This window comes from Neofelis nebulosa, chromosome 8, assembly GCF_028018385.1.
Source record: "Neofelis nebulosa isolate mNeoNeb1 chromosome 8, mNeoNeb1.pri, whole genome shotgun sequence".
NCBI lineage: Eukaryota > Metazoa > Chordata > Mammalia > Carnivora > Felidae > Neofelis > Neofelis nebulosa.
In genome coordinates this window covers 12,474,844-12,500,277 of record NC_080789.1, presented here as the reverse complement: position 1 = coordinate 12,500,277, position 25,434 = coordinate 12,474,844, and the positions used below count along the sequence as shown (strand labels likewise).

At 56.5% G+C, this 25,434-nt stretch overlaps 1 protein-coding gene across 4 annotated transcripts in view; it reads left to right on the top strand.

Annotated features, from left to right (window-relative positions):
- Nucleotides 1-1,290: 1,290 nt before the first annotated feature.
- Nucleotides 1,291-25,434, top strand: part of MCM5 (minichromosome maintenance complex component 5) — a 109,814-nt gene continuing 85,670 nt past the window's right edge. The window contains exons 1-17 of one of the 4 annotated variants that reach the window (XR_009265359.1): nucleotides 1,291-1,413; nucleotides 1,567-1,741; nucleotides 3,629-3,755; nucleotides 3,844-3,972; nucleotides 6,872-7,044; nucleotides 8,919-9,074; nucleotides 10,477-10,643; nucleotides 10,987-11,158; nucleotides 11,570-11,681; nucleotides 13,266-13,409; nucleotides 13,732-13,797; nucleotides 13,988-14,164; nucleotides 14,816-14,928; nucleotides 16,371-16,499; nucleotides 17,723-17,865; nucleotides 19,661-19,788; nucleotides 20,936-21,092. Coding sequence is in view for 3 of the 4 variants with exons in the window: in XM_058741455.1 (XP_058597438.1) it covers nucleotides 1,575-1,741; nucleotides 3,629-3,755; nucleotides 3,844-3,972; nucleotides 6,872-7,044; nucleotides 8,919-9,074; nucleotides 10,477-10,643; nucleotides 10,987-11,158; nucleotides 11,570-11,681; nucleotides 13,266-13,409; nucleotides 13,732-13,797; nucleotides 13,988-14,164; nucleotides 14,816-14,928; nucleotides 16,371-16,499; nucleotides 17,723-17,865; nucleotides 19,661-19,788; nucleotides 20,936-21,037 (2,205 nt within the window). In the remaining variant the exon portion in view is untranslated. Of the gene's footprint in view, nucleotides 1,414-1,566; nucleotides 1,742-3,628; nucleotides 3,756-3,843; nucleotides 3,973-6,871; nucleotides 7,045-8,918; nucleotides 9,075-10,476; nucleotides 10,644-10,986; nucleotides 11,159-11,569; nucleotides 11,682-13,265; nucleotides 13,410-13,731; nucleotides 13,798-13,987; nucleotides 14,165-14,815; nucleotides 14,929-16,370; nucleotides 16,500-17,722; nucleotides 17,866-19,660; nucleotides 19,789-20,935; nucleotides 21,278-25,434 lie in introns of those variants that run through there. The other 3 variants (XM_058741455.1, XM_058741456.1, XM_058741457.1) reach the window with 3 other exon arrangements.

The window sequence follows — 25,434 nt, the reverse complement described above, 5'->3', positions numbered from 1 at the left end:
CCCACCCGAGAGGTTCTGATTCTGGAATCCTGTTTTGTGAAAAGCTGAGAGAGTCCAAAGTGCAATCAGGTCCAGGAGCCACTGATTATGATGACATTATGTTTGCAAAGAGTAGGCATCCAAATAGCGGCTGTAGATCTTCCCACCATAGGCCTCGTTTCCAGTTTTCTGTGAAAGGGATGTCAATATTCCTTATTTGTAGTGAAAAGGGAAAAGAGGGAGGGGACAGACAGGGAAACAAACCATCTTGATTCTACTAACAGGAAAAGGGCTGAATAATCTGTATTCTATTCATACTATGGAGAATTATGAGCTGTTAAGTAGAATGAGTTCAGGGGCACCTGGCTGGCTCAGTTGGAAGAGCGTGCAACTCTTGATCTTGGAGTCGTGAGTTCAAGCCCCACGTTGGGTGTGTAGAGATTACTTAAAAAAATAAAAATAATAGAATGACACAAATCTATCCTGTCCTCAGAGAGACTTCCAGGAAGTGTTAACGAGAAAAGCAAATTTCAGATTTATCTGATTTTGTTACACACTGTAAAAATACTGGTATTTTACACCCCCCAGTAAATAGGTTTACATGCCTGTGGCAAAGGGAAGGAAACATTTGCCGTTGTTCATCGTGGAGGGTGGGAACGGTAGACAAGGGAAGAGAGATGATGCAGCCCTCGCTGCTGCTTGAGAACGCCAAGTTTTACCAAATCTTCCCATTTTTCCAAGCGAGGTTGGGTATCTGGGGTCGTGAACTTTCGCAAATTTTAAGCACTGGCAAATAACGAAAAGTCGTCTACGATGGAAAAAGAAAAATCACCCTTTGGGTCGAAGAAAACACCCCCGGGACCATTTTGGATCCAGAGGCGACTTATTTCTAACTCATCCCCACCGTCTGGAAAGGTGTGTGCCACGGAGAGCCCGGCGAGGGGGGCGAGCGGGTTTGCGCGGGACCGACAGCTTCGGAACCCCCACTTCTCCCAGCCCCTGGCTCTGGAGGCGGACATGGTCTCACGAGGCTTGTAAAGGGCCTGAGGAGTGTCCACAGGCAGCCCTCGCACCGCGCCCACCGCCCCCAGCGCGAAGGCCTTCCCTCCGCCATCTTGGCTCCCGCCCCGCGCCGCCGCTTCCTCTCGGATCAGAAGTTTCGCGCCAAATTGTCCGGCAAGCAAAATGGAGCCCGGAAGGAGGCCAGGGACGTGACGTCACGGGCCCCGCAGCCAATCCGCTCCAGCGGCCTGTCCGGAAGGTGGGGCTCGCGGGCGCAGAGCGGTCCAATCGCTGGCTGTGGAACCTCAGCGAGCCAATGGGGACGCAGCGGCCGCGGCGCCCGAACGCGGCGTCTCGTTTTTCCCGCGAAACTCGGCGGCGGTGAGTGGAGGTGCTGGTGTACCCGGGTCGGGGGGTTGTGGGGTCGCAGAGGTGAGACCGGGGGCGGGGGGGGGTCTGCAGGTCTCAGCAACCGAGGGCGCTGCAGGGTGGGCAGGCGTTCTCGCCGGCGAACTGGGGTCCCCCCGCCCCGCATTCGGAGCCGAGCCCACCCCCGCCGGCTCCAGCTGTTTGTCCCCGCGCCAGGCGCAGTCATGTCGGGTTTCGACGACCCCGGCATCTTCTACAGCGACAGCTTCGGGGGGGACACCGCGGCCGACGAGGGGCAGGCCCGCAAATCGCAGTTGCAGAGGCGCTTCAAGGAGTTCCTGCGGCAGTACCGAGTGGGCACCGACCGCACCGGCTTCACCTTCAAATACAGGTGCGGGCTGGAGCAGGACAGGAGGAAGGGGGGCACACAGACCCCCCCATCCCCAAGTGTGGCGCCGACAGGGGTCGCACGTCATCACTCAGAGCCGGCTAGTGTCGTAGAGCACGAATGGGGGGACACGGGCCCAGAGAAATGAGGGAGCATGTCCCAGGTCCGAGGATCGGGGTCCCAGCCGTGCTTCATCCGGCCGCACCCTTGTGGCCTTTGGTTTTTGTACGTGTTGTACCTGAAGGTAACTTTTGAGTGGTCACCTGTTGAGTGGGCTCCTAACAGCCAGCTAGAGCTCCTAGGGTCCTTTGATTTTTTTTTTTTTTTTTTTTTTTTTTTTTAACCCATGACTTGTTTCTGGTCGTTTGCTTCTTGTTGTTTTTCCGTGTACTGTCTCTGATGTCTCCCAAACTCAAGTTCTCTGTGGGTGTAAAAGGTGCAGGTGGTAGTTAGGATTTATTTACTTCATTCATGCAGCCATTCTGATTTGCAACTTCCATTGATCAGCACCTGCTGCGGGCCAGGCACTGTTCCACTGAACCTGCTCTTTGTCATTGTATAATCGCGGCATCATGCCAGATCCTTGCAGGTCCAGCCTCTGTCCCTAGCACCTTAAAAGGCAGAGGTGGATTTGTAGGTTCAGGCTTGGGCAGGACCAATTATTGAGTGACTTCCAAGTAACAGTCTCTGTGTCATCAGTAAATGGTGCCTCCCCCTATTCATGTACCAGCTGACATTGACCATCTGTGTGCCAAGCATTGTGCTAGGCATTGAGGTATGAAGATGGAAAGGCCTATTGCTTACCCTTTAGAAGCTCTTAGGTCCGTGAAGCTTACAAGTCAGTGGGAGCAAGGCATAGAGGCCAAGAGACGATTACAAAGTGACAGTTACCTCAAAGGAGGACTATATGGGTGCCTGGGTGGCTCAGTTATTTGGGTGTCTGGCTCTGGATTTCAGCTCAGGTTGTGATCTCGAGGTTCATGGGTTCAAGCCCCACTTTGGGCTCTTCGCTGACGGTGCGGGACCTGCTTGGGATTCTCTCTCTCTTTCTGTCTCTCTGTCTTCTCCGCCGCTCGTGCTCTGTCTCTCTCTCAAAATAAATAAATAAACATGAAAAGAAATTAAAGGAAAAAAAAAAAAAGGAGGAATATAGAAGGAAGTTAGGGAGGGCTTCCAGAGGAGCCCAAGTTTAACCCCTAGCTGAGAGAAGAGTTTCACGTGTGGAAGGCATTCCTGAGAGGGGCAGTTGCATGCATGGGCAGAGAGGTAGGAGTGGCTTTTTATAATAGCAAGGGGCTTTTTGGGCCAGGGTGGTCATTTTGTGTGTGGCTCTGGGACATAAGGCGGGGGGGGGGGGGATAAGGTCTGAGATGAGACTGAGGAGAGGGCCCTGTGTAAGTCAGTGGTCCCTAAGTGTGTTTTGGGACAAGAGTCCCATAGGATGCTCTGTAAAAAGTGCATCTGGTGGTTAAGACAGACACAGTCTCTGCTGTCTTTGGGCTCCCAGGTTTGAGGTGTGTGTTAGGTTAGTCTCCAGGAGAAAGTAAAAGGCTCCAGGGAGTCCTGCAGCGAAAGAGCTGAGTCTTCCAGACCGACCTGTGTGTGCACACAACCCTGTGTTGGAGTGTTGAACTGTGCTTCGGCCATCTTGTGGACGATCTCCACAGAACCTGTTTTTTTTTTTTTGGAGGATATACCTCTGTCGGCAGCAGGGAGCCTCCGCAGGGTTACGTCACAGAACCACCTGGAACTCGATGTGTATTTGGGAAGAGGAGGGGGCGGGCAGTGGTGGTGCTGGTGTGGGCAGATTTGGGGTGCAGGTGAGCCTCGGCCAGTGTTGATCTCCTCTGCACCCTCCCCCTCCCCCACCCTGCCACCTGCCCACCGCAGGGATGAACTCAAGCGCCATTACAACCTGGGGGAGTACTGGATCGAAGTGGAGGTGGAGGACCTGGCCAGCTTTGATGAGGACCTGGCTGACTACTTGTATAAGCAGCCAGCCGAGCACTTGCAGCTGGTGAGTGGGACCCCGTCCCTGAACCTCCCCTCCCCGCTCCAGGGCCGGTCCTGCTCTGGTCACCAACAGCTGTCTCCTTCCTCTTCAGCTGGAGGAGGCTGCCAAGGAGGTGGCTGATGAGGTGACCCGGCCCCGGCCCACTGGCGAGGAGGTGCTCCAGGACATTCAAGTCATGCTCAAGTCCGATGCCAGCCCGTCCAGCATTCGTAGCCTGAAGGTGGGTCCCCTTAGAGGCTGGTCTGAGGGTGGCAGTGGCTGCTGCATGGTGCACTGGGGCTTCAGACCAAGGCAGATCTAAGTGCCAGCTGTGTGACCCTGGGCAGCTCACTCAACCTCTCTGAGCCAGTTTCCTCCTCTGTAAAATTAACTCATAGGACAAATGTTTACTGAGCTCCTTCTGTGGGCAAGGCATTGAGTTGGTTCTTGGAGAAATCACATTGAGCTAAACAAAAAGCTCTTGTGTGGGGTTTATGTCCACCCGTGGGGTGTGGGGGGAGCCCTGAGTAAAGCAGTGAATATCACCCAGGGTGATTTTAGTTACCTATTTTTTTTTAATGTTTATTTTTGGGAATGAGCAAGCGTGCATGCGAGGTGGGGAGGGGCGGGGAGGGGCGGGGTGGGGGGAGGAATTCCAAGCACAGTGCAAAACCCGAGGCAGGGCTTGATCTCGAACTATGAGATCATGACCTGAGCCGAAATCAAGAGTCGGATGCTCAACTGACCGAGCCACCCAGGAGCCCCACCCGTGATGATTTTTGGATGTTCCTAAGTGCAGTGGAAGAAATCAGGGGGGTGGCCCTGTGGGAAAGACAGAAAGCTTCCCTGGTGGAGAACCATCTGAGCGGAGACCGAGCAGTGGGCAGACAGTTGGGAGAACATTCCAGGGAGGCAGAGGTACAGCCTGGACAAAGCCTGAGTGGTGAGGGGGGCATGGTATGTATGGTCAAGGCCATGCTGAAGGACAGCCGGCGAGGCTAAGAGTGATCGGGAAGCAGGAGGGGCTGGCATCTGAGGGGTTTATTTGTTTTAGTTGACAGATAATGAAGGCTGCTGTGCTCCACGTGTGGGCTAGACCCTCATGTAAACAGACAGGACTCAGTTCTCACAGAGCTTATGGTGGGAGAGACAGATACAGGACTTTGAGATAACTTCAGGAGCTGTGATAGGAGTCATGAAGGAAAGAGAAACGTGAGTAAATATGACAGTGGCCGAGGGAGGTGGATGGCGGTCAGAAGAGGCCTCTCTCAGGAAGTGATGTTGGAGTGAGTCTGAGTGAGTCATAGTCAGCTGCGCGACAGCCCAAGGGAAGAACATTCCAGGCTCAAGGAGAAGCAGGTGCAAAGGCACTGAGGTGGGGACAGTGGTATGCTTCAGGGAACAAGAAGGAACCAGTGTGGCCGGACCCCAGTGAACATGAGGGTTGAGGGAAGGAAGGGGGAAGGGAGGAAGAGGCCAGAGGGCCCGGGCTTTCCAGCCATGGAAATGCGCTTGGATTCTGTATGGAGCGCGGTAGGAAAGCAGGGGGTGTTTAGGTATTCGAGTGGGCTGGTTCCATTGGCAAACAGTCCCTTTGGCTGCCACGTGGAGGACAACTTATAAAATTGGCAGGAGTGAGAGCCAGGGGAGCAGTGAGCAGGAAGTGATGGTCGTGACGTTAGTCGTTCCTTTACAGGGTGGTGGTTGGAATCTAAGGAGGTGATGCACTTGGCTGTACTCGGCATGCTCCATCGCGGGGCCCAAATGTCACCCTTTTAGCTAATGGCACCTCCTCATCGTGCGTCATACCCTTAAGGCCATGCTCTGGTCTTTGCTTGACAGATCTACTCCACATCCTGCAGCTCTCTTGGGGGTCCCTGTCAAGCCGCCTTTGGCTGGCACGATGCAGGTCTGTTCCCGAAGCAGGGCTGTGAGTTCTGGAGCTTGTCGGCTTTATCTATTCCCAGCACCAGGGAAGGGCTCCGTGACTATGTTTGGAATTAAACTCAGTATCACGCTTTTCTGTGGAAGCGGCATTGGACCTGTTTTGGGGGGCAGCTGTTTTATGCGGGAGGCAAGCCTCCACTTCCCCCCAGGGACACGCTTCCGACTGTCAGACTCATTGGAGAACACATTGAATGACCCACTTCAGGTGATGGGTTTCCTACAGTAGAGGAGGAGCCCTCTCTAGGAGGATCACTGGTCAGGGATGGCTCGGAGGGGCTGAGACTACCCCAGTCCTTCGGGATTCTGGAGTGCCAGGTGCCCGCGTCTTTGTAGATTGTTGTCTGAAAAACATGCTCTGGGGTGGTTCCAACAGTTCCGGTGTCCCCGGCTTGTGATGGGCACATGTGGCCTTACTTAGCATAGAGGGGGCCAGCCTCTTTCCTTCTCCGCCTCCCATCTCCCAGGCTTTGGTGGAGGGGGTGCCAGCATGAACCTGTAGCCTGCCTGTCCCAGGAAAGCCACTGGGAACTGGAAGAAAAGATAGCGAAAGGAACTTTTAAAAAAAAATCTTTTTAATTTTGGGCTCCTGAGTGGCTCAGTCAGTTGAGCGTCCGACTTTGGCTCAGGTCACAATCTCGCGGTTTCGTGGGTTCGAGCCCGGCATCGGGCTCTGTGCTGACTGCTCAGAGCCTGGAGCCTGCTTCGGATTCTGTGTGTCCCTCTCTCTCTCTGCCCTTCCACCACTCATGCTTTGTGTCTCTCACTCTCACTCTCAAAAATAAATATTAAAGTCCTTTTAATTTTAACTTTTTAATTTTAAGGAAGCTTCCACCCAATGTGGGGCTTCGACTCAAGGCCCTGAGATCAAGAGTCACGTGTTCTACTGACTCAGCCAGCAAGGTTCCCCTGAAAGGAACTTTTCTTGTTTTGTCTTATGGAAAATTACACATGGAAATGGAATAGTGTAATGAATCTCATATACCTTAACCTAGGTTTAGTGGTTAACATTTTGCCTTTGTTCTTTTTTTCTTTTCTTTTTTTTTTTTTTTTTGCCAGAGTACTTTGAAATAAATTACAGAAGTGCCACTTTATCTCTCAGTACTTCTGCATACATGAGAAAAAGATTTTCCCGTGCACTCTCTGGGGTCCCTGTCTCCCTTTAATCAACCGCCCTCTGGATGGCTCTCTTGCAGTCGGACATGATGTCGCACCTGGTAAAGATTCCTGGCATCATCATCTCGGCGTCTGGGGTCCGAGCCAAGGCCACCCGCATCTCCATCCAGTGCCGCAGCTGCCGCAACACGCTCAGCAACATCGCCATGCGCCCCGGCCTGGAGGGCTACGCCCTGCCTAGGAAGTGCAACACGTGAGTGGGCCTTGCGGGGGGCCCCAGGGCCTTGTGGGGGGAGGGACATCTGAGTGGAGACGGGAAGCATAGGGACCAGCCTGCAGCGCCTGCAGGGAGAGGGGCTGGGGCAGAGGCGTGCCCTGTGGGGGTGGTGCGGGCGGGTGCGCTGGGGCTCAGGGCTGAGAACCAGGGGCCACGTCCTTCTCCATTGGTGAGTTCTGTTCCCACCGGCACGTCCAGACGACTTGTGCGGGGAACCCAGCGTTCGAAGGGGAAAGCACTCCAGGGGGATGAGTCTGTCTGGAGTCTTCTGAAGCAAACTGGCTTGCTGGGGCAGCCGGGCCAGCGACATAGCACGCTTATTCATTTACACGTTGCCTATGACCACATTTGCACTGTAGAGACTGCGTGTGTGGCCTCTTGGCCCGTAACACCGAATGTTTACACTCTGTCTCTTACAGAAAATGATCTCCACCCCTGGTCTGAAAGGCCCACGCCCTCTCTCAGGCTGCTCATTGGCCTCTGCTTGTCCCCCTCAGCTACCTGACCAAAGTGTCGGCAGTGCCCTGGGCTCAGCCATGCTCCCTTCTGCACTCATTCCCTGAGTGGTCTCGGGCTTTAAGAATCATCCACGTGCAGACGACACTCACATGTGTCTCCCCTGAACTCCAGAGTCAGACCTGGTTGTGGGCGGGATGCCCCCAAGCTGGTGCCCAGGGGACATTGCAGATTTGAACCACACTGACCTGACCTCCATCCCACCCCCCAGATCTGTCCTTCCACAGCTCCCCTCCCCCGCCCCAGATGGGAGCCCCATCTTTTCAGGTGCCCAGGCCCAAGTGCTCGGTCTCAGAATGTTTCTGGGAAGTCCTTTTGGCTCTGCCCTTAAGATTGCATGTAGAGAACCAGACCTTTTCTTAACCTCCTGGGCATGTCTGTTGTCCTCTTATCTGGAGTGGTGAATCCCGGGCCCACCCTCATCTCCCAGTCTGTTCTCCACTCTGCAGCCGCAGGTGACCCAGCCGTTTCCGTGTCACCCAGAGACCAGCGCTGTCCTGGCCCGCATGGCCCTCCACAGCCCTCTCTGGCCTCCGGTCCTCCCCCAACTCTGGACCCAGCCTTGCTGCCTCCCTCCTAACACAGGGCCTTTGAACATGCTATTTCCTCTGCCTAGAACATTCTTTCCTCTGACCTCCACAGTCCACATTCTCACTTTTTCCATCAGCTTTCTCTTCTGTCCTCTCATAGAGGTCCTCCCCCAGGCCTCCAGCTTACACTGGGTGTGTGCGTGCCCAGTCACTCTCTTACCCACCGACTTCACAGCATGGAGCACTGCCTGTCGTCCTGTTATGGAGTCATTCGTTGGCTGGCTTTTTCTTCCTGACTAGAACATAAGTTCATACGAGCAGGGGCTCACTACCATGTCCCTGGCCTGTAGAACTGTGTCTGGCACGTAGGGGGTGCTTTGCTCTAACGCCTCTGTAATAGTTGAACTGTGACTTCGTCAAGTGGAGGTGAATAGAGGCCTGGACCCTGAGGATGGTCTCTAGGTGCCCAGACCCTCACCGAGAGGTCCTGGGATTTGAGCGGGGGTTTCATAAGGTCACTGGTGATTTGGCTCCTCTACCTGTGGGGACCCCGAGACGCTTGTGGGGCTTGGAAGTGTGACCTGTCTGCAAGGAGGAGGAGCCGGGCCTAGAGCAGACCTCCCCGTTCCTCACCTGGCTCGTGGTACCCCACAGAGCTGCACTCCTTTTAAGGGCCTTGCCCCGCTGTTGCGGAGACCCTCAACTTGCTGTGGACCAGAGCTTGTCACCGACTCCTGGGATGGGCTCCCTGGGGTTTGGGTTCTCAGGGGAGCTCTGGTGACCCTTTCTCCTTTCCCTGTGCAGGGATCAGGCTGGGCGCCCCAAGTGCCCGCTGGACCCGTACTTCATCATGCCCGACAAGTGTAAGTGTGTGGACTTCCAGACCCTCAAGCTGCAGGAGCTGCCCGACGCGGTGCCTCACGGCGAGATGCCCAGACACATGCAGCTCTACTGCGACAGGTGACACAGGCTGGGGCTGGGGGCAGGGAGGGGCTCCCACCGGGGCGGCGACCAGGCCAAGTCCCCAGCTCAGGTGCTGGGTGTGGCCGAGTGAGTGTGGTGGGCGGAGAGGGTGGCTCGTCATGGAACACCCCTTCGCTGGCACCCTCGTGCCTCCCATGTTTCCGCTCATCCTGTCTTCCCAGAGTCTGTGAGGGCATGTAGCCCCTGCCATGTGGGTGCTGGACCTGGAACCCCAAGAGGCCGACTGGCTCCGTGAGGGCTTTGGTTCTGGGTTTTTCCTGGGGGGGTCCCCGCAGCCCTCGGAGCCAGGAGAGCCCCTGCCTCACCTGCATCCCTGGCTCTCTGTTCACCCTCTTCCTTGGGTTTTGCTGAAGGATCGGGAAGGAGGGGAGGGTCCTTGACTAGAGTCTGATCCCCTCTCGGCCACCTGAGCGGAAGACTTGGCAACGTGATGGGGGTTCGTCACCTGGGCTGGTGCACCTGGGTGTGTGTGCAGGTGTCCTGTGCTGTGTGGTTTCCTGAGGCGTGGATCCACAGGTCTTGTTAGCTTCGTCAGTGGCAGTGGGACGTGTAGAGGTCAGACTTGAGTGAGTTACATGAGTTGGCAAAGCCTCGGTTTGTTCATCAGGAAGATGGGCATAATGATGGTCCTGAATCTCTAGTTAGGCTGCTGGGAGATGGTAATTGGAAGATGCATGGGTTTAGCATAGTTCCTTAATACAAATTGAGTGTTTGTTGTTGATTAGGTTATTCTCCAAGCAGTCTGTAATCCAGACTCAAGCAGTGGTGTGTGGGAAGAAGGGCCTTAGAATCCTCTCAGAACAGTGACAGTGATGGTGATGCTCCTTGGTGGCATGTGACTCTTTCCCGCACGGAAAGCACTTTTGGGTTGTTTCCTCTCTTGATCCTGTGATATCGCTGCCCCCACCCCCCCAAGCTCAGAGATGTGCGGTGACTTCTGAGTGGCAGGGTCCGGATGTACACCCCAGCGTCCCCACTGCTCCAGTTCTGGCTGGAGGGGCTCGGAGATTGCCTTCTTCCAGCACCTTCGTTTTGAGAAGAGAACGTGGAAGTCCAGAGGCAAAATGAGTTGACGGAACGGAGCTCATGGGGCCATGAAGAGGCAGAAGTGGGGGTGGCCCCTGCAGAGAGGCTGGAGGGCCTGAGGAGGAAGGCTTGGGGAGCCCGCGGCGAGTCTGACAGCAAATGAGACGGGGATGGGGCTTGTGAAGGGGTGGGGAGCCAACACGGAGCCAGCTGGAGCCAGCTCAGGCGGGGAGGCCTCTGGTATAGATGATAAGGTGGACCATGAGTGTGACAGGGTGGGTGAGCGGGTCAGAGACCTCCCTGTCTCCACCAGGCTCTCATCTTTGTTTCTCCTTCTTCCCTGTTCCTTCAGGTACCTGTGTGACAAGGTTGTCCCCGGGAACAGGGTCACCATCATGGGCATCTATTCCATCAAGAAGTTTGGCCTGACCTCCAGCAGGGGCCGTGACAGGGTGGGTGTGGGCATCCGGAGCTCCTACATCCGTGTCCTGGGCATCCAGGTGGACACAGATGGCTCTGGTGAGTTGGCTTTGGGGTCCTGGCTGTGCTGCACTCTGGGCCGAGCCCCTGTCATCTCTCCTCTGGATCACTGCCGGGCCTCCTGATTTCCCTGTCCCCACCCTTCCCAGCGGTCCCCAAGGGCGTCTGCGATCTAGCCCCCTAGCTCCTCAGAACCCATTACCCTCACTTACTGGACCCTGAGCACAGGCCGACTCCTGGCGGGCAGAACCGGGGTCTCTGCTCAGGCTTGTGGCGTCCCAGCTCTGAGGCCCTGCCCCGCAGGGCGCCCTGATCGGGCGGTGGGCTGGCCAGGGTCTCCGTCACGTAGCACTCACACACCGTCCCTCCCCGGCCCACCCAGGCCGCAGCTTTGCCGGGCCCGTGACCCCACAGGAGGAGGAGGAGTTCCGGCGCCTGGCCGCCCTGCCCAATGTCTATGAGGTCATCTCCAAGAGCATCGCCCCGTCCATCTTCGGTGGAACGGACATGAAGAAGGCCATCGCCTGCCTGCTGTTTGGGGGCTCCCGAAAGAGGTGGGGGTCTGGGTCCCCCCAGATCTTGGAGGGGATGAGTAACTTGGCCCCTACGAGGGTAGCTGCTGATGGTCAGGACTTGAATGTTCTTTTCATTTTCCTGGGACCCTCAGCCTTGCCTGCTACTCCCAGGCTCCTTCCCCATCAACCAGGCTTGCTGTCAGCTGGCTTGTGGTTCATCTGTGGTGTCCCGTTTCCTTGGCTGTCCGTGCCCTGGAGGCAAGCTGTCTCCCCCATTGTTACCATGGGCAAGGCTAGGGGACACGGCGGCTGTGAACGAGGGTCTCAGCCCGGAGCTCCTGGCTGCCTGCTGCTCTGAGGCTCGTGATAACCCGGTTGGGGGGCCGACTGCCAGCCCTCCCCATGACCAGCCCAAGTGCCAGCCTCGCCCACCTGCCCGTCCTCCCCCAGGCTCCCTGATGGACTCACCCGCCGAGGAGACATCAACCTGCTGATGCTGGGGGACCCGGGGACAGCCAAGTCCCAGCTGCTGAAGTTTGTGGAGAAGTGCTCTCCCATCGGGGTGAGTGCCTAGGGCTCACTGCTCTGCTTGGCCACCCCAGTAGGGAGGCAGGCTGCAGGCAAGGCTACTGGGTCCCCAGGACCCCTGGGGCAGCTGGCTTCCTGGAATCTCTTTCTCGTTCCTCTCGCCTGTGGTCAGGACGGCACAGAGGGAGGAAGAAGGGAACCAATGGGTGTGGGTCGGTTTGGGGCCGTGGGTGGAGTGCGGCCTGAGAGCACAGGCTCTGGATCTCTGCCTGGCCAGTAGCTGGCTGGTCACGGACTGCAAGCAAGTCACCTATTGTCCCCGAGACTCTGTTTATCTACCCACTGGGCCATAATGTTGGTAATAATCACGTGAAGATTAAGGGCCGGGCCCTGCTCGCAGTGCATTACGTAGATTTACTCACCTGACCTTCTTGCTGCACGGTGGGTGTTGTGACCCCTTTAAGGAGGAGGAAACGGGTACAGAAGAGCTCCGTTTTGCCCGGGGTCCCACAGCTAGTAAGTGCAAGCACAGGGATCTGACCCCAGGTGTGTGGTAGGCGGGGTGCTCTGTGCAGTGATTGGGGGCCTGGGGGCTCAGAGAGGGTGGGGATGGCCATCGTGGCCAGTGGGACAGGGCTGTGCCAGCGGGAGCTGTAGTCTGGATAGACCGGAAGTATGCCACGGGCTCCGTGCCAGAGCAGCCTGACAAGCACGTGTGCACTACAGCCATGAGCCATCGGGGTGGGCTTACGTTTCTTTAAAAAAACAAAATTTTTTTAATGTTAATTTTTGGGAGAGAGACAGAGACAGAGGCAGAGCACGAGTAGGGGAGGGGCAGGGAGAGAGGGAGACACAGAATCCGAAGCAGGCTCTGGGCTCTGAGTTGTCAGCACAGAGCCCGACGCGGGGCTGGAACTCACGAACCGTGAGATGACCTGAGCTGAAGTCTGCTGCTTAACTGACTGGGCCCAGCCAGGTGCCCCCAGTGGGCTGAAGTTTCTGGTGGCCACGTTAGAGAACTAAAAGGATTAGACGAAACTAATCTTACTGTTGTGTGTAGCTCAATATATCGGAAGCGGTGTTGTTTTAGTTCGTAGCTTAACATAAAAAATGCAGTGGGATACTTCATATCCTTTCTTTTTTTAAGGGCTAAGTTTGAAACGGGTGCATATTTTACACCGTAAGGCCACCTGGGTTGGGACTTGCCACAGGGGCAGCATGTGGTACTCGAGTCTGTACAGAGATGATGGGACTGGGGCGGGGGAGCCTTCTCCTTGGGGGTCAGGCGTCCCTGTCCCAGCCCTGAGGCCACCTCGAAGTGTGTCCTTCATCTCCGGGTCTCCGTTTGCTCCTCTGTGAGCCGGGCCCCCGAGGGTCGGTTCCCAGGGTTGTGGCGGGGCTCAGGTGAAGAGCGCGTGTGGACGCCCACCGGGCCAGACTGGTGCCGGGGCTGCCTTCCTGGCCCAGGGGAGGAGCTTGGGGTTCTGTCCTGGGCTCTGCGGCCGGCTTTGGTGTGTGAGCTTGAGCCAGCCCCATCAGTCTGGGCCCCGGCCTCACTGGGGTCAGAGCGCGGAGCTGGAGATGTGCGGGGCCCTGACCCCTCCCCTTCTCCCTGCAGGTGTACACATCGGGGAAAGGCAGCAGCGCGGCAGGCCTGACTGCCTCAGTGATGAGGGACCCCTCGTCCCGGAACTTCATCATGGAGGGTGGGGCCATGGTCCTGGCCGACGGCGGGGTCGTCTGTATCGACGAGTTTGACAAGGTGAGTCTGATGGTGACGTGGCTGGCAGCTGGAAGGTGGAGGTGTGGCCTCCTGTGCTCAAGACGGCACAAACCGCCTCTGACTTAGAGCCCGGTGTGGTCAGTCTCCGGGCCTGTTATCGAGGGAAGTAGTTTAACCTCTCTGAGCCTCCGTTTCCTCATCTGGAGAGTGGGTTCGTGGTCATTGGCGCGAGACGTCTTCACGTTCCTGCCGTCCGCCGGGCATAGAGTTGGGGCTTGACTGGTAGCTGCTGTGGTTTTCCTGCTGCCCTGCTGCTCTCCTGCCCCCTCGCCCGGGCCTCAGACGTTCCTGTCCCACACAGATGCGGGAAGACGACCGAGTGGCGATCCACGAGGCCATGGAGCAGCAGACCATCTCTATAGCCAAGGTGCGTGGCTCCCGTCCAGCCTGGCCTGGCGTGCGTGGGGAGGGTGCTGGCCGGGGGCCGCTGTTCGCCAGGGCCTGTGCTGGCGGCAGCCGCCGGCCTGGGGTCGTGGGGCGCATGTGCACGGACGCACGGAGGGGACGTGCCCCTGGGTTCTCATCTCTGCCGTCTGCTTCCCTCCCTCTCCCCTCAGGCTGGGATCACCACCACCCTCAACTCCCGGTGCTCCGTCCTGGCTGCAGCCAACTCGGTGTTCGGGCGCTGGGATGAGACGAAGGGGGAGGACAACATCGACTTTATGCCCACCATTTTGTCCCGCTTTGACATGATCTTCATTGTCAAGGACGAGCACAACGAGGAGAGGGACGTGGTGCGTTTGAAGACGGCCAGGGCCACAGGGCGCACAGGGCCGGGTCCAGCCAGGGCCGCAGTTCTGGGGGAGGGTCACCGGGGCTTGGCCCAGAGTCCTGACCATCAATCCGACTTGCCCGTAAGTGGGCAGCCCAGGAGGGGTGGCTGTGGCTGGCGGAGAACACTGGACTGGGGGTCCAGTCCTGCCTCCTGTGTGTGTTAGGCTGTGCGGTTTGGGTCAGTCATTCCCTCCCCGGGCCTTAGCCCCTTGTATACGAAACAAGGAAGTTGACCTCTGCAAATAATAGAAGCCCGGCTCTGGCCAGGACGTCTCTGGAAGAAAGTAGTGGCTTATGTAATGGGCAAGCCTAAAGACGTGGGGCTCAGCTGCATCCGGGGCCCCGTGGTCAGAGCTCTCTGCTTCTGCTTCTGCTCTCCCTCCCTTGCTGGAGGCTTGTACTCAGGCAGATGCTCTCCTTGTGGCCGATACGGCCCTGGCAGCTCTGTGATTTTGTCCGGTCGGCTCACAGACCCTGAGGAAAGAGAGGCCTCCTCCTTTCCACGAGTTCTGGCCCTACCAGCTCCTTCTTCCTGCCTGCTCAACTTCTGTGTTGGGATCCAGGCTGGGGAGGGCCTGTGGGCTGACCCAGTGTCCCCTCTGCCTCCCCAGATGCTGGCCAAGCACGTCGTCACTCTGCACGTGAGTGCACTGACCCAGACCCAGGCTGTGGAGGGTGAGGTCGACCTGGCCAAGCTCAAGAAGTTCATTGCCTACTGCCGAGCGTGAGTCCTAGGCATGGGCCCTGCAGGAGTGGGGTTGCCTGGCTCTCCTAGGGTGGGAGAGACCCCGGGCCTGCTTCTTACGAGGGATTACAAGAAGGGACGCCTTCTTACAAGTGAAGCCCTCCTGAGGGTTCTGGCTAGGTTCCTTTCTGAACTCGCACAGGTCACTCGGTGGCTTTTGGCTTACGTTGCCACATCTCTAAAATGAGGTTGTAAAAATCAGAAGGTCTTTATTTATTTATTTATTTAAAAAAATTTTTTTTTTTTCAACGTTTTTTTTTATTTTTATTTTTGGACAGAGAAAGACAGAGCATGAACGGGGGAGGGGCAGAGAGAGAGGGAGACACAGAATCGGAAACAGGCTCCAGGCTCGGAGCCATCAGCCCAGAGCCTGACGCGGGGCTCGAACTCACGGACCGCGAGATCGTGACCTGGCTGAAGTCGGACGCTTAACCGACTGCGCCACCCAGGCGCCCCAGAAGGTCTTTAAAGATCAGCTTCACACTCACATGCAGGGAGGCGGGGCAGTGTGGACATCGTGCACACGGGCTCTGGGGCATGTCCGTCCCACCGTGTGACCTTGGGCGAGTCAGTTGCCCTCTGAATCTCCCTTTTCCTGGACTGGTGTTGCTTAGGGTTTTTGTAATGATGACACAGGTGATTTAAGCGCTTGGCAGAGCCCCTGCACTGAGTCAACATTCGGGAAATGGCAGCTGAGACTTTTATTTCTGTTTTCTTCACAGCCGGCCAGTAACTGTAATCCTACATACAATAATTACCCTGTGCCGGGTGTTCTCTGAGTATTTCACGTGTAAGCGAACTTTAGCCCTGTCCCTAAACCTTTGAGGGACCACAGGAATCCATTTTACTGGGGCTGCGGCTAAGAAGCTGAGGGAAGGAAAGGTTAAGTAGCTTGTCCAAGGTCTTGAGTGGGAGGTAGGAGAGCAAGGATTTGAACCCAGGTACCTGGCGCCAGGGGCTGTGCTGTTAGCCACGGTGTGGAGATGCTGGACATATGCCTCGGTGGCCTCTTGTTGGGGGTAAAACCTGAGGGTGGAGGAGTCTTCAAGAGCCTCTCCGATGGGAGGGGAGCACTGTAGTCGGGTAGGTCCCTCAGTTCCCCCCTACCCACCCTTGGAGTGATGGAGTGGCGCAATGACTCCCGTCCTGGGTCCTTGTCACAGTTCTGAGCTCCTGTGGCCCCGTCCTCAGAGGCTCGGGCCCCAGCTGTGAGGCTTGCCCCATCCTGACGCCAGGTCCTTGGTGGCCTTGGGGAGTCGACTCCTCCCTCCTGGCTCTGTCTTCTCACCCTCAGGATGAGGGTTGCCTTAGGTGATCTGAGTATTCCCCTGAATCTGTGACTGTCACTTGGCTGGGCAGCATGGTGGGTGCCCCAAGAACCCTTCCTGGCCTCGTGTCAGCTGCTCCCCACCATCCTGCAGGAAGTGTGGCCCCCGGCTGTCGGCAGAGGCCGCAGAGAAGCTGAAGAACCGGTATATCATCATGCGGAGCGGAGCCCGGCAGCACGAGAGGGACAGCGACCGCCGCTCCAACATCCCCATCACCGTGCGGTGAGCGGGCGCGGGAGGGCCGGGCCCAGGAGGGCTGCCTGGGCCTCCTCGGTTTACAAAAGGGTATGCCTCGCAAGCCAGGGCTGGGGGCCCTTGCTCACCGCACAGCGCAGGCCTGTAGTGAGGGCTGCAGGTCAGGGAGGCTTTTGGGAGTATAAACCCTCACGGTATGTACTTCTTGGCCTGTTTTAAGGTTGAGAAGACCTGGGACCCTGTTTTCTGAATTTTGTCTGGTTTCCCTCGTTGCAGGGCAGCATGAGGGAAAGCGAAGGGTCCAGTCATGGGAGTTAAAGAGACCTGGGTCCTAGACTCTGGCCGACTGACTGCAGGGAAATGGCTTTCCTTCTCTGGATCTCAGTTTTCATGGTTAACTCCTCATTTTTGTGAAATTATACAGTAGAAGATAGTGATGAAGAGTTTGACCCCATCTCGTCTGAATCCTGTCTCTAGCACTGATTAGTTAGAAGTGATTTTGTTTGTATGTAATGGAAAATACAGACAGAGTAAATAAATAAATTGGAGTTTATTTCTCTCTCACATGTAAAAATGTTAGAGGGTGGGTGGTCCAGGACTGATGCGATGACTCCTCAGAGTCGTTGGCAAGTGGGGCTCTTTCATGCTTACCCTTATCCTCCTAGTCTAAGATGGCTGCTGGAAGTTCAGCCATCACCTCTGCATTCCAGGAGACAGGAGAGGCAGGAAAAGAAGGGCCCATCTCTTAAGGACATTTCCTGAAATTCCCAGAAAATGTTTGAACTTCCATCTTCTTGGCTTACGTTAGTCACATAGACACATGTAGATACCAGAGAGGCTGGGAAATGTCAAATTTGAGCTGGGCGCCACATCCTGGAGTAAAAATTGGGGTTCCGTTTCTTTGATGTGTATTTAATTTTGAGAGAGAGCTGAGACAGCACGAGTGGGGGAGGGGCAGAGAGAGAGGGAGACACAGAATCCGACGCAGGCTCCAGGCTCCAAGCTGTGAGCCCAGAGCCCGACGCGGGGCTCAAACTCACGAACCATGAGATCATGACCTGAGCCGGAGTCAGACGCTCAACCGACGGAGCCACCCAGGCGCCCCTGGGGTTCCGTTTCTGAGGGTCATGGGGACCGCAAGCAGTCTCCCCCATAGTCTGACACCTTGGGCAGACACCTCCCTGATGCTGTGCTGCGACAGGGGCGGGGGGTGAGCTGAGTCCCCGCCGTGTCCCCTTGCTCCCACGCAGGCAGCTGGAGGCCATCGTGCGCATCGCCGAGGCCCTCAGCAAGATGAAGCTGCAGCCCTTTGCCACGGAGGCGGACGTGGAGGAGGCTCTGCGGCTCTTCCAGGTGTCCACGCTGGACGCTGCCTCGTCCGGCACCTTGTCAGGTGAGCAGGCGCAGGGCCCCGAGCTGGGCGGGCCACAGCCGGGAGGCCCGGAGCATGTGTCGCGTCTGTGCCTTTGCCGAGCGTCCTCCTGGCGGTGAGCCCCGGTTCCCAGTTCCGCCCCAGCCACTTCCTTCCACGATGACAAGCGGTGGCTTCTCTCCACACCCTTGGAGACAATCCTCTCGACCCAGTTAATTAGTAAGAACTGTCATCTTGACCTCATCTGAGAACGATGGCACTCCTTGTGAGCTCATAACTGTTCTGAGCGCTTCCGGAACTCTTTCCTGTTTACTTCCAGCTGTCCCCACATCCCCCCCACCCCCCGAGAAGCCAGGCGGGGCACTTAGAAATAAGACAGTCATTCAGAGGCCTTTTCATGGTGCCAAGGCTGCTGTTCGTTAGCTGGAGTGCAGGTCTCGACCCGGAGGGCAGGGAAGGTCAAACTGCCATAAGCCCTACAATCTGCTTCAGGCTCAGTCTTTGAACAGATTTTTCTGGGTCACTGACTGTGCCAGACTCTCCTGGGAGTAGATTCATTCCTTCACTGAGCAGGGTGTGGTGTTTGTCAGGCGTTGTTCCAGGTGCTAGGCGTGTAGGAGTGAACAGATCTCCAAGTCCTTGCCGTGCGGGCCTCATTTTAGATGGGGAGAGATTCGACAAAGGCAGATAGATGGGGTTCAGGCAGTCAGAAGTGCACTGGGCTGCGGGGGCGGGGGGGGGGGAATCCTGGCAGGCCGGATATGTTGGAGGAAGATGGTCTGGAGGGCTTCTCTGAGGAGGTGACATTATTCAGGAGTGGTGTGAAAAGAGGAAATAAGGGCAGGGGGAGAGGACACTGTAGGGGGAGGCTGAATGCCATGCCTCCAAGGAGGGAGCAGGCTTGGCATGTTCGAGGGTGAGTGTGGCCGGTGTCTTGGGTGGTGTGAGGGGCCTGATCGCCCCCACCCTCCCCTTGGTGAAGACTCAGTCTCTGCCCTGGAGGGGATTCCCGTCCACATGAGAAATTTGCTAATGGGGGCTCTTGGGTTTGCCGATGGCCAGAGGTCAGGTGTGATTTGGGACAGTGAGGTTTGAGCTGGGCGTCGTAGGCTGCGTAGCAGTTGGCCTTGCAGATCCGTTTCATCCTGGAGCCTTGAGGTCCCCCACCCAGTGGCTCCGCTGACCGTGCCCCACCCTCTCCTCAGCTGAAACCCCAGGGCATCTGTGGGCCTTGGTCAGCGGGAGGAACGTGCCCTGCGGCAGCAGATGCAAGCCGTGAGCCTGGTGCTTGCCTGGGCCCCTTGGGGCACCTCCCAGCCGTGGTCTCCGGGCAGCCTGCCCTCCCTCCTTGGGGCCCTGGTGGGTTCGGCTCTGTCAGATCTGCTCCTCCAGGAACTTTGTCCCTGCTGCCTGACCAGCCGGGTGGGGTCCAGGTATTACGGGCTCTCTCTCCAAGTCCGCTCACATCCTTCCTCAGAGCCCTCCCCTGGCCGTTCCCAGAATCAAAGCAAAACCCGTGCCGTGGCCTAGGGCCCCCAGGACCTGGCCCTTGGTGGCTGGTCTGGCCACGTCCCTGGCCCCTGGACTGGGTTTCGAATGAAGTCTGTTGCCTGGAGCATCCTTCCACACAGGTGTGCTGTGTCCCCTGACTCACGGCTGCGTCCAGCCATCTCCACAGGCCCGTGCTGTCCCCTATGCACCGTTCCCCGGCCACCCTTTCTTGGCTCAGGGGCCCTGTCCCTTCAGGTCTCCCACCACGAGCAGACTGAGGTCTCCGGCGCCCTGTCCCCGCCTACCCGTCTCTCTCTGCCCACAGGGGTGGAGGGCTTTACCAGCCAGGAGGACCAGGAGATGCTGAGCCGCATCGAGAAACAGCTCAAGCGCCGCTTTGCCATCGGCTCCCAGGTGTCGGAGCACAGCATCATCCAGGACTTCACCAAGCAGGTAGGCCCTCCCGTGGCCTGGGAGGGGGGGCGGGGGGCTCGCGCGGCCTGCCTCCCACCCACCCGGCACCTGTGTCCTGTTGCTCAGCTGACAGGCCTGGGTTGGGGATGGGGATGAGGTGGCTCTTCCTCGCCCTGGACCTGTTCCCGTCATTCATCCCCTAGAGACGGCCTCAGTCTCGGGCAGGGCTGGTCTTCTGTCCCATCAGGGGAGAGGACGGGGGGCTGGTGTTCTGGTACCACCACACCCAGGCTCCCCCAGCACCTCCCGTGTATCTCTGCCCTCGCTGCCTGGCTTTTGTGGGGTGGGGAGGGGCAGAGTCAGGAGGGGGAGTCTCCAGTTCATGGAGGACACGTTCGAGAACCCAGAGAGGAGTGGGGCCTTCTGGGTGCTGTGGAGAACTTGTGGTCTTTTTTTTTTTTTTTTTTTTTTTTACATTTCTTTCTTTTTGAGAGAGACAGAGCACAAGCTAGGGAGGGGCAGAGAGAGAGGGAGACACAGAATCGGAAGCAGCTCCAGGCTCTGAGCTGTTAGCACAAAGCCTGACACAGGGCTTGAACCCACGAACCGTGAGATCATGACCTGAGTTGAAGTCGGACGCTTAACCGGTTGAGCCACCCAGGCGCCCCAACTTGTGGTCTTTAAAACCACAGGAACAATCCACGCCTTTCTGATTTCAGCTCCTCTTAGCATACGTCATGTCGTTTGAATCTTAGAGCAGTTTCACCCAGCAGGTGGTACCACGCCCGTTTTATATGTGAGCAGACTGGGGCTTAGGGAGGTTTAGGGGGTCAAGAGCTTCGGTTCTAGAGTCAGGTGGACTCCGTTCAAGGCCCAGGTCTGCCACTTAATTGCTGTGTGACTTTGAGCACGTGACTTAGCCTCTCTGTGCCTCAGCTCCTGGCCCGTAAGATGAGAGTAATCACAGTACCGGCTGCGTGGGGCTGTTGTGGGGGTGGAGTGAGTTGAGGTACGAAGACTAGAATGGTGCCTGGCACGTAGTAGAGTTCAGGAGGTGTGAGCCCTTCGCGGGAGCCAAGGAGATGGGTGTGAAGGCCTTTGATAAACCGGAAGTTCTCTGTGAGCAGGGGGGATACATGGGGTCCCCTCTGGAGGCACGCTCCTGCATCCAGCCTTGCGTCCGCAGAAATACCCGGAGCACGCCATCCACAAGGTCCTGCAGCTCATGCTCCGACGGGGCGAGATTCAGCATCGCATGCAACGCAAGGTCCTCTACCGCCTCAAGTGAGCCCTCGCGGCCTCGGACTTGCCCGCGCCTCCCGCACGGCCCGCACGGCCCGCACCTCGAACGTCACTGCCCTCCGCCTCCCTGCTGCCATCTTGAACTTCCCACGCGCTCTCCACCTGCCCTGGGGGAAGGAGCGTCGCCCCTGCCTCGCCGCCTCCGGGCGCCTGCCTCTGGCGCAGGTCCAGGAGGCGTGCTTTTGGAGTTTGTTGAAATAATAAAGCCACGGTGCGTTTGGATGTCTCTGGGCTTCTGCACTGGGTAGCCCGTCCCTGCCCCCATCTTGCCCTGCAGACCAGCCTTGGAGCCAGACCGAGCGGGGCATCTGACCTGTGTCTGCCCCTCAGGCCCTTGGGCAGCGCCCTTCCCTTTTGTGCTCCGGGTTCTTGAACTGCTCGCCAGCCGGCAGCGGTGAGAATCCCACCAGATCCGGGACGTGTGGAGGGCTCCCGGGGGGTGTGCAAGATGGGCTCTGCTGCTCCCCGGAGCCTGTGGGGGCGCGGGGGCCGTGCTCCTGCCTCAGGCCCGCCCAGTCCCCACGGCTTTCTGTGCCTCAGTGTCCGGACCGTAAAGGGCTGAAGCTAGTACGTGCTTTGCAGGGTTGTGTTCGGGATAATGACAGCGAGGTGCTCAGGGAGGATGGGGCAGTGCGGTGACACGCCAGTGGCTTTTGGGATTCGGGGACATGGATTCCCACAGGCCTTAGAGCAAAGTGGCTGAGAGTGGAGGTGCCAGCGTTGTGTGCACTGGTTTGCTCCCCGCGGGCTCCCCGTAGCTGTGTGGCCCTGGCTGAGGCAATCGACTTCTCTGGGTCTGAGGATACGCCTTTTGCCGTTTCCTTTTTCTTGGGCAGGGAGGGGGGTGGAATTAATATCCATCACCACAAGTAGTTAATTTTTGTGTGTGTCATGGGAACTTTAATTTTAGGGAGCATGAGCGGGGGAGGGGCAGAGGGCGAGAGAATCTTAAGCAGGCTCCATGCTCCGCGCAGAGCCCGACACAATGCTCGATCCCACGATCCTGGGATCATGACTTGAGCTGAAATCAAGAGTCAGACCCTCAGCGGAGCCACCCAGGCATCCATGGGATGGGAACTTATAAGATCTCTCTTGGCGACTTTGAAACATTCATAAGACAGTATTAACTATGGTCCCCATGTTGTGTGTTACCTCCTCATGGCTGACTGACTAGCAAGTACGTACCCCTAGACCCCCTTCACCCATTTGCCCACTCTCCACCGCCCACCTCTGGCAACTGCCCATCTATTCTCTGTGTCTCTTGAGGTGTTTGTTTTGTTTTTTGTGTTTTTTGTTTCTTTTGTTTTTAAGACTCCATGTATAAGTGAGGTTATACAATATTTTTCTTTGACTTCCTTTTTTATGGCTGGATAGTGTGTGTGTGTGTGTGTGTGTGTGTGTGTGTGTATGTGCATACACCTCGTTTTCTTCATCCATTTTTCCATCAGTGGACGGATTCCATATCTTGGAATTAGGTCCAAGGTCGTTTTCGTATCTTGGCTGTTGTAAATGTCGCAATGAACCTGCTGGTGCTAGGTCTTTTCAAATTGGTGTTTTCATTTCCTTTGCTAAAAAATTGGTGTTTTTATTTTCTTCGTGTAAATACGGAGCTACTGACAAGTGGAATCGCTGGGTCATATGGTATTTCTAGTTTTAGCCCCGCGGTGACTCTCTGTGCTGTTTGCCACGGTGGCTGCCCCAGGTTACATTCCCAGTGGTGCCCGAGGGCTCCCTTTTCTCCACTTCCTCGCCAACACTTGTTCTGTCTTGTGTTTTTGAGACTAGCCATGCTGGCAGGTGTGAGTGATGAGCTCGTTGTGGTTCTGATTTGCGTTTCCCTGACGGTCAGTGATGTTGAGCATCTTTTCATGTGTCTGTGGGCCATCTGTATGTCTTTGGAGCAATGTCTCTTCAGATCTTCTGCCCATATTTTAGTTGCATTATTTTGCTGTCCAGTTACCTGAGTTCTTTATATATTTTGTTTTTTATTTATTTACTTTTTTTTTTTTTAACTCTTTATTATTTTTTGAGAGAGAGACAGAATACAAGCAGGGGAGGGGCAGAGAGAGGGGGAGACAGAATCCGAAGCAGGCTCCAGGCTCTGAGCTGTCAGTGCAGAGCCCGATACGGAGCTCGAACCCACAAACTGTGAGATCATGACCTGAGCCGAAGTCATATGTTTAATTGATGAGCCACCCAGGTGCCCCTATATGTTTTGAGTATTAGTCCCTTATTAGTATGCGATCTGCAAACACTTTCTCCCATTCTGTGAGCTTTTTGTTTTGTTGACGGTTCTCTTCTCCATGCAGAAGCTTTTTAGTTTGAAGTGGTCCCTTCACCTGTTTGTTCTGCTTTTGTTGCCTCTGCTTTTGGTGTCAGATTTAAAAAGTCCTCACCAAGGCCCATGTCCAGAAGTTTCCCTGTTTTCTAAGGCTTTATGGGTTCAGGTCTTACTTCCTTCTTTAACCCATTTTGAGTTAGTTTGTGTGGTGTGAGATAGTGGTCCAATTTCTTTTGCATGTGGATCTCCGGTTTTTCAGCACTGCTGCCTGGAGAGACTGTCCTGTCCCCATCGCATGTTCTTGTCTCCTCTGTCCTGAACTAATTGACCGTGTATGCCTGGGTTTATTTCTGGACTCCCTGTTCTGTCCCATTGGCCTGTGTGCACCTGAATTTAGCATCAGTGAGCTGGAAGTCGTAGGATTCAGCACCGCAGGTTGTGAGGTTTGAATGGTAGAAAGCACGAGTAACAGCAGTATCGGAGAAAATCAATAGTCCTTGTTGTTTGTCATTATTTTGCTTAATACTGTAATACCAATAAGAGGGTATAGTTCGTAAAATTCAAGAAAAATCCACGAAATAAGATATTTGCCACTTAAGGTACATTTAGGAATGCAGAACCTCAAGCAAAGCATGAATTCAGAAATGCATTACACATTTTATTCTATTAAATTACTAGCAGATACAATGTCTAAAAATAAGCACCGTGTTAAAACAAAGACCGCTGCGAACTGAAAGTCCGATTACACGATCTTCCTAAAACCCCGACCAGGAAACCTGGGTGCGTCAGTGTGGTCACTGTTGAGTCACTCGTGTACTTACCTGTGGCAATTTCCAGCCGCTTATAGCTCTTTGCAACTGCCCGGTTCCAGGAAATGGAGGGATGAGAGGCGCTCAATCAGTTTTCCTCTGATTCACTCCTGCTCAAAGCCCATCTCTCCTTGGGTAATTTGGAGAACTTCTGAAGAGCTCTTTGTCGCCTGGTTCGGACGCCCATCTTCCTGAGAGCATCGTGAGCGCTTCCAGATCCTCTGCTCCTTTCATCTTGTGCAGGTGGAGACGCGAGCGTTGGCGGCATCCGCTGCAGACCCGAGCCTTCTGTTCTTGTGTTTGGGGGTGCGGGAGGCAGGGTGAGCTTTAACCCTGCCGCCAGGGCTCGCGTTTCTGGGAGGGGGAGAGGGATCTCTCTCCAGGGAGCGCGTTCACTCGGGGTCTCGGCCGTGATGGATGGTGCCCCATCAGCGGGTACTGCAGGGTGGAGGCTCTGTCATCCCACATCGTCAGCTGGGATGCACTTAAGCCCCCGGCAGTTGTGGATGTGGGCACCGTGGTCACCTCTGTTTTATAGATGGGAAACAGGCTCAGAGTCCCGTGTCACAGCGAGTGAGGGCAGGGTCAGGATTCAAACCCGGCTGTGCTCGTGTCACTCTCCAGCAGCCCCTCCCCAGGCAGGCCCCGTGCTCGGGCTGAGCGGGGTGCCGGGGCAGACACGGTTCCGGCCTGGAGGAGGTGCTGGTCCAGGGGAAGAGTGCCCTGGCATAGTCCCCGTCCCCGGCGATGTGGCACGGCAGGCACAGTATGGAGGGACCAAAGCAGGTACTGGCTTGGCTGTGACTGGGGAGGGCGGAGCAGGGCTCAGGTGGGTGGGCACAGGGAGTCCCACGGAGGGAGCAGCAGGGCCTGGCGCCATGAAAATCCTGGGGCGTCCAGGGAGCCCCCGAGCCTCCACAAAGACTGAAGGGTGAGGAGGGAGGCAGCCGGGATTTCCTGTGGCTGGCTGGGGTGGGAGGCTGTGCAGGCTGCCTGGAAAGGAGCACCCAGGCTGGGAGTCAGGGCCGGGCTGGGACTCCGTGAACTCTGGGGAGAGGGATCCTAACCCGGGTGGGGGCTCCGCTCCCACCTGCCCCAGCCCACTGCGGGTGTGGCCCTCTCCCTCCCTTGGCCCTCCGCGGGCTGTTCTGTGGACACCACGTGGTGCGGGTGGCTGCATCCTCGGTTTTGGTTTCTCTTTTCTCATCCATAGAAAGGGGGTGCCAAGAGTCCTTCCCCCCAGGAGGGCTGTGAGGGTTAGCTGAGGTGACAGATGTCCATCCAGTCAGTCCC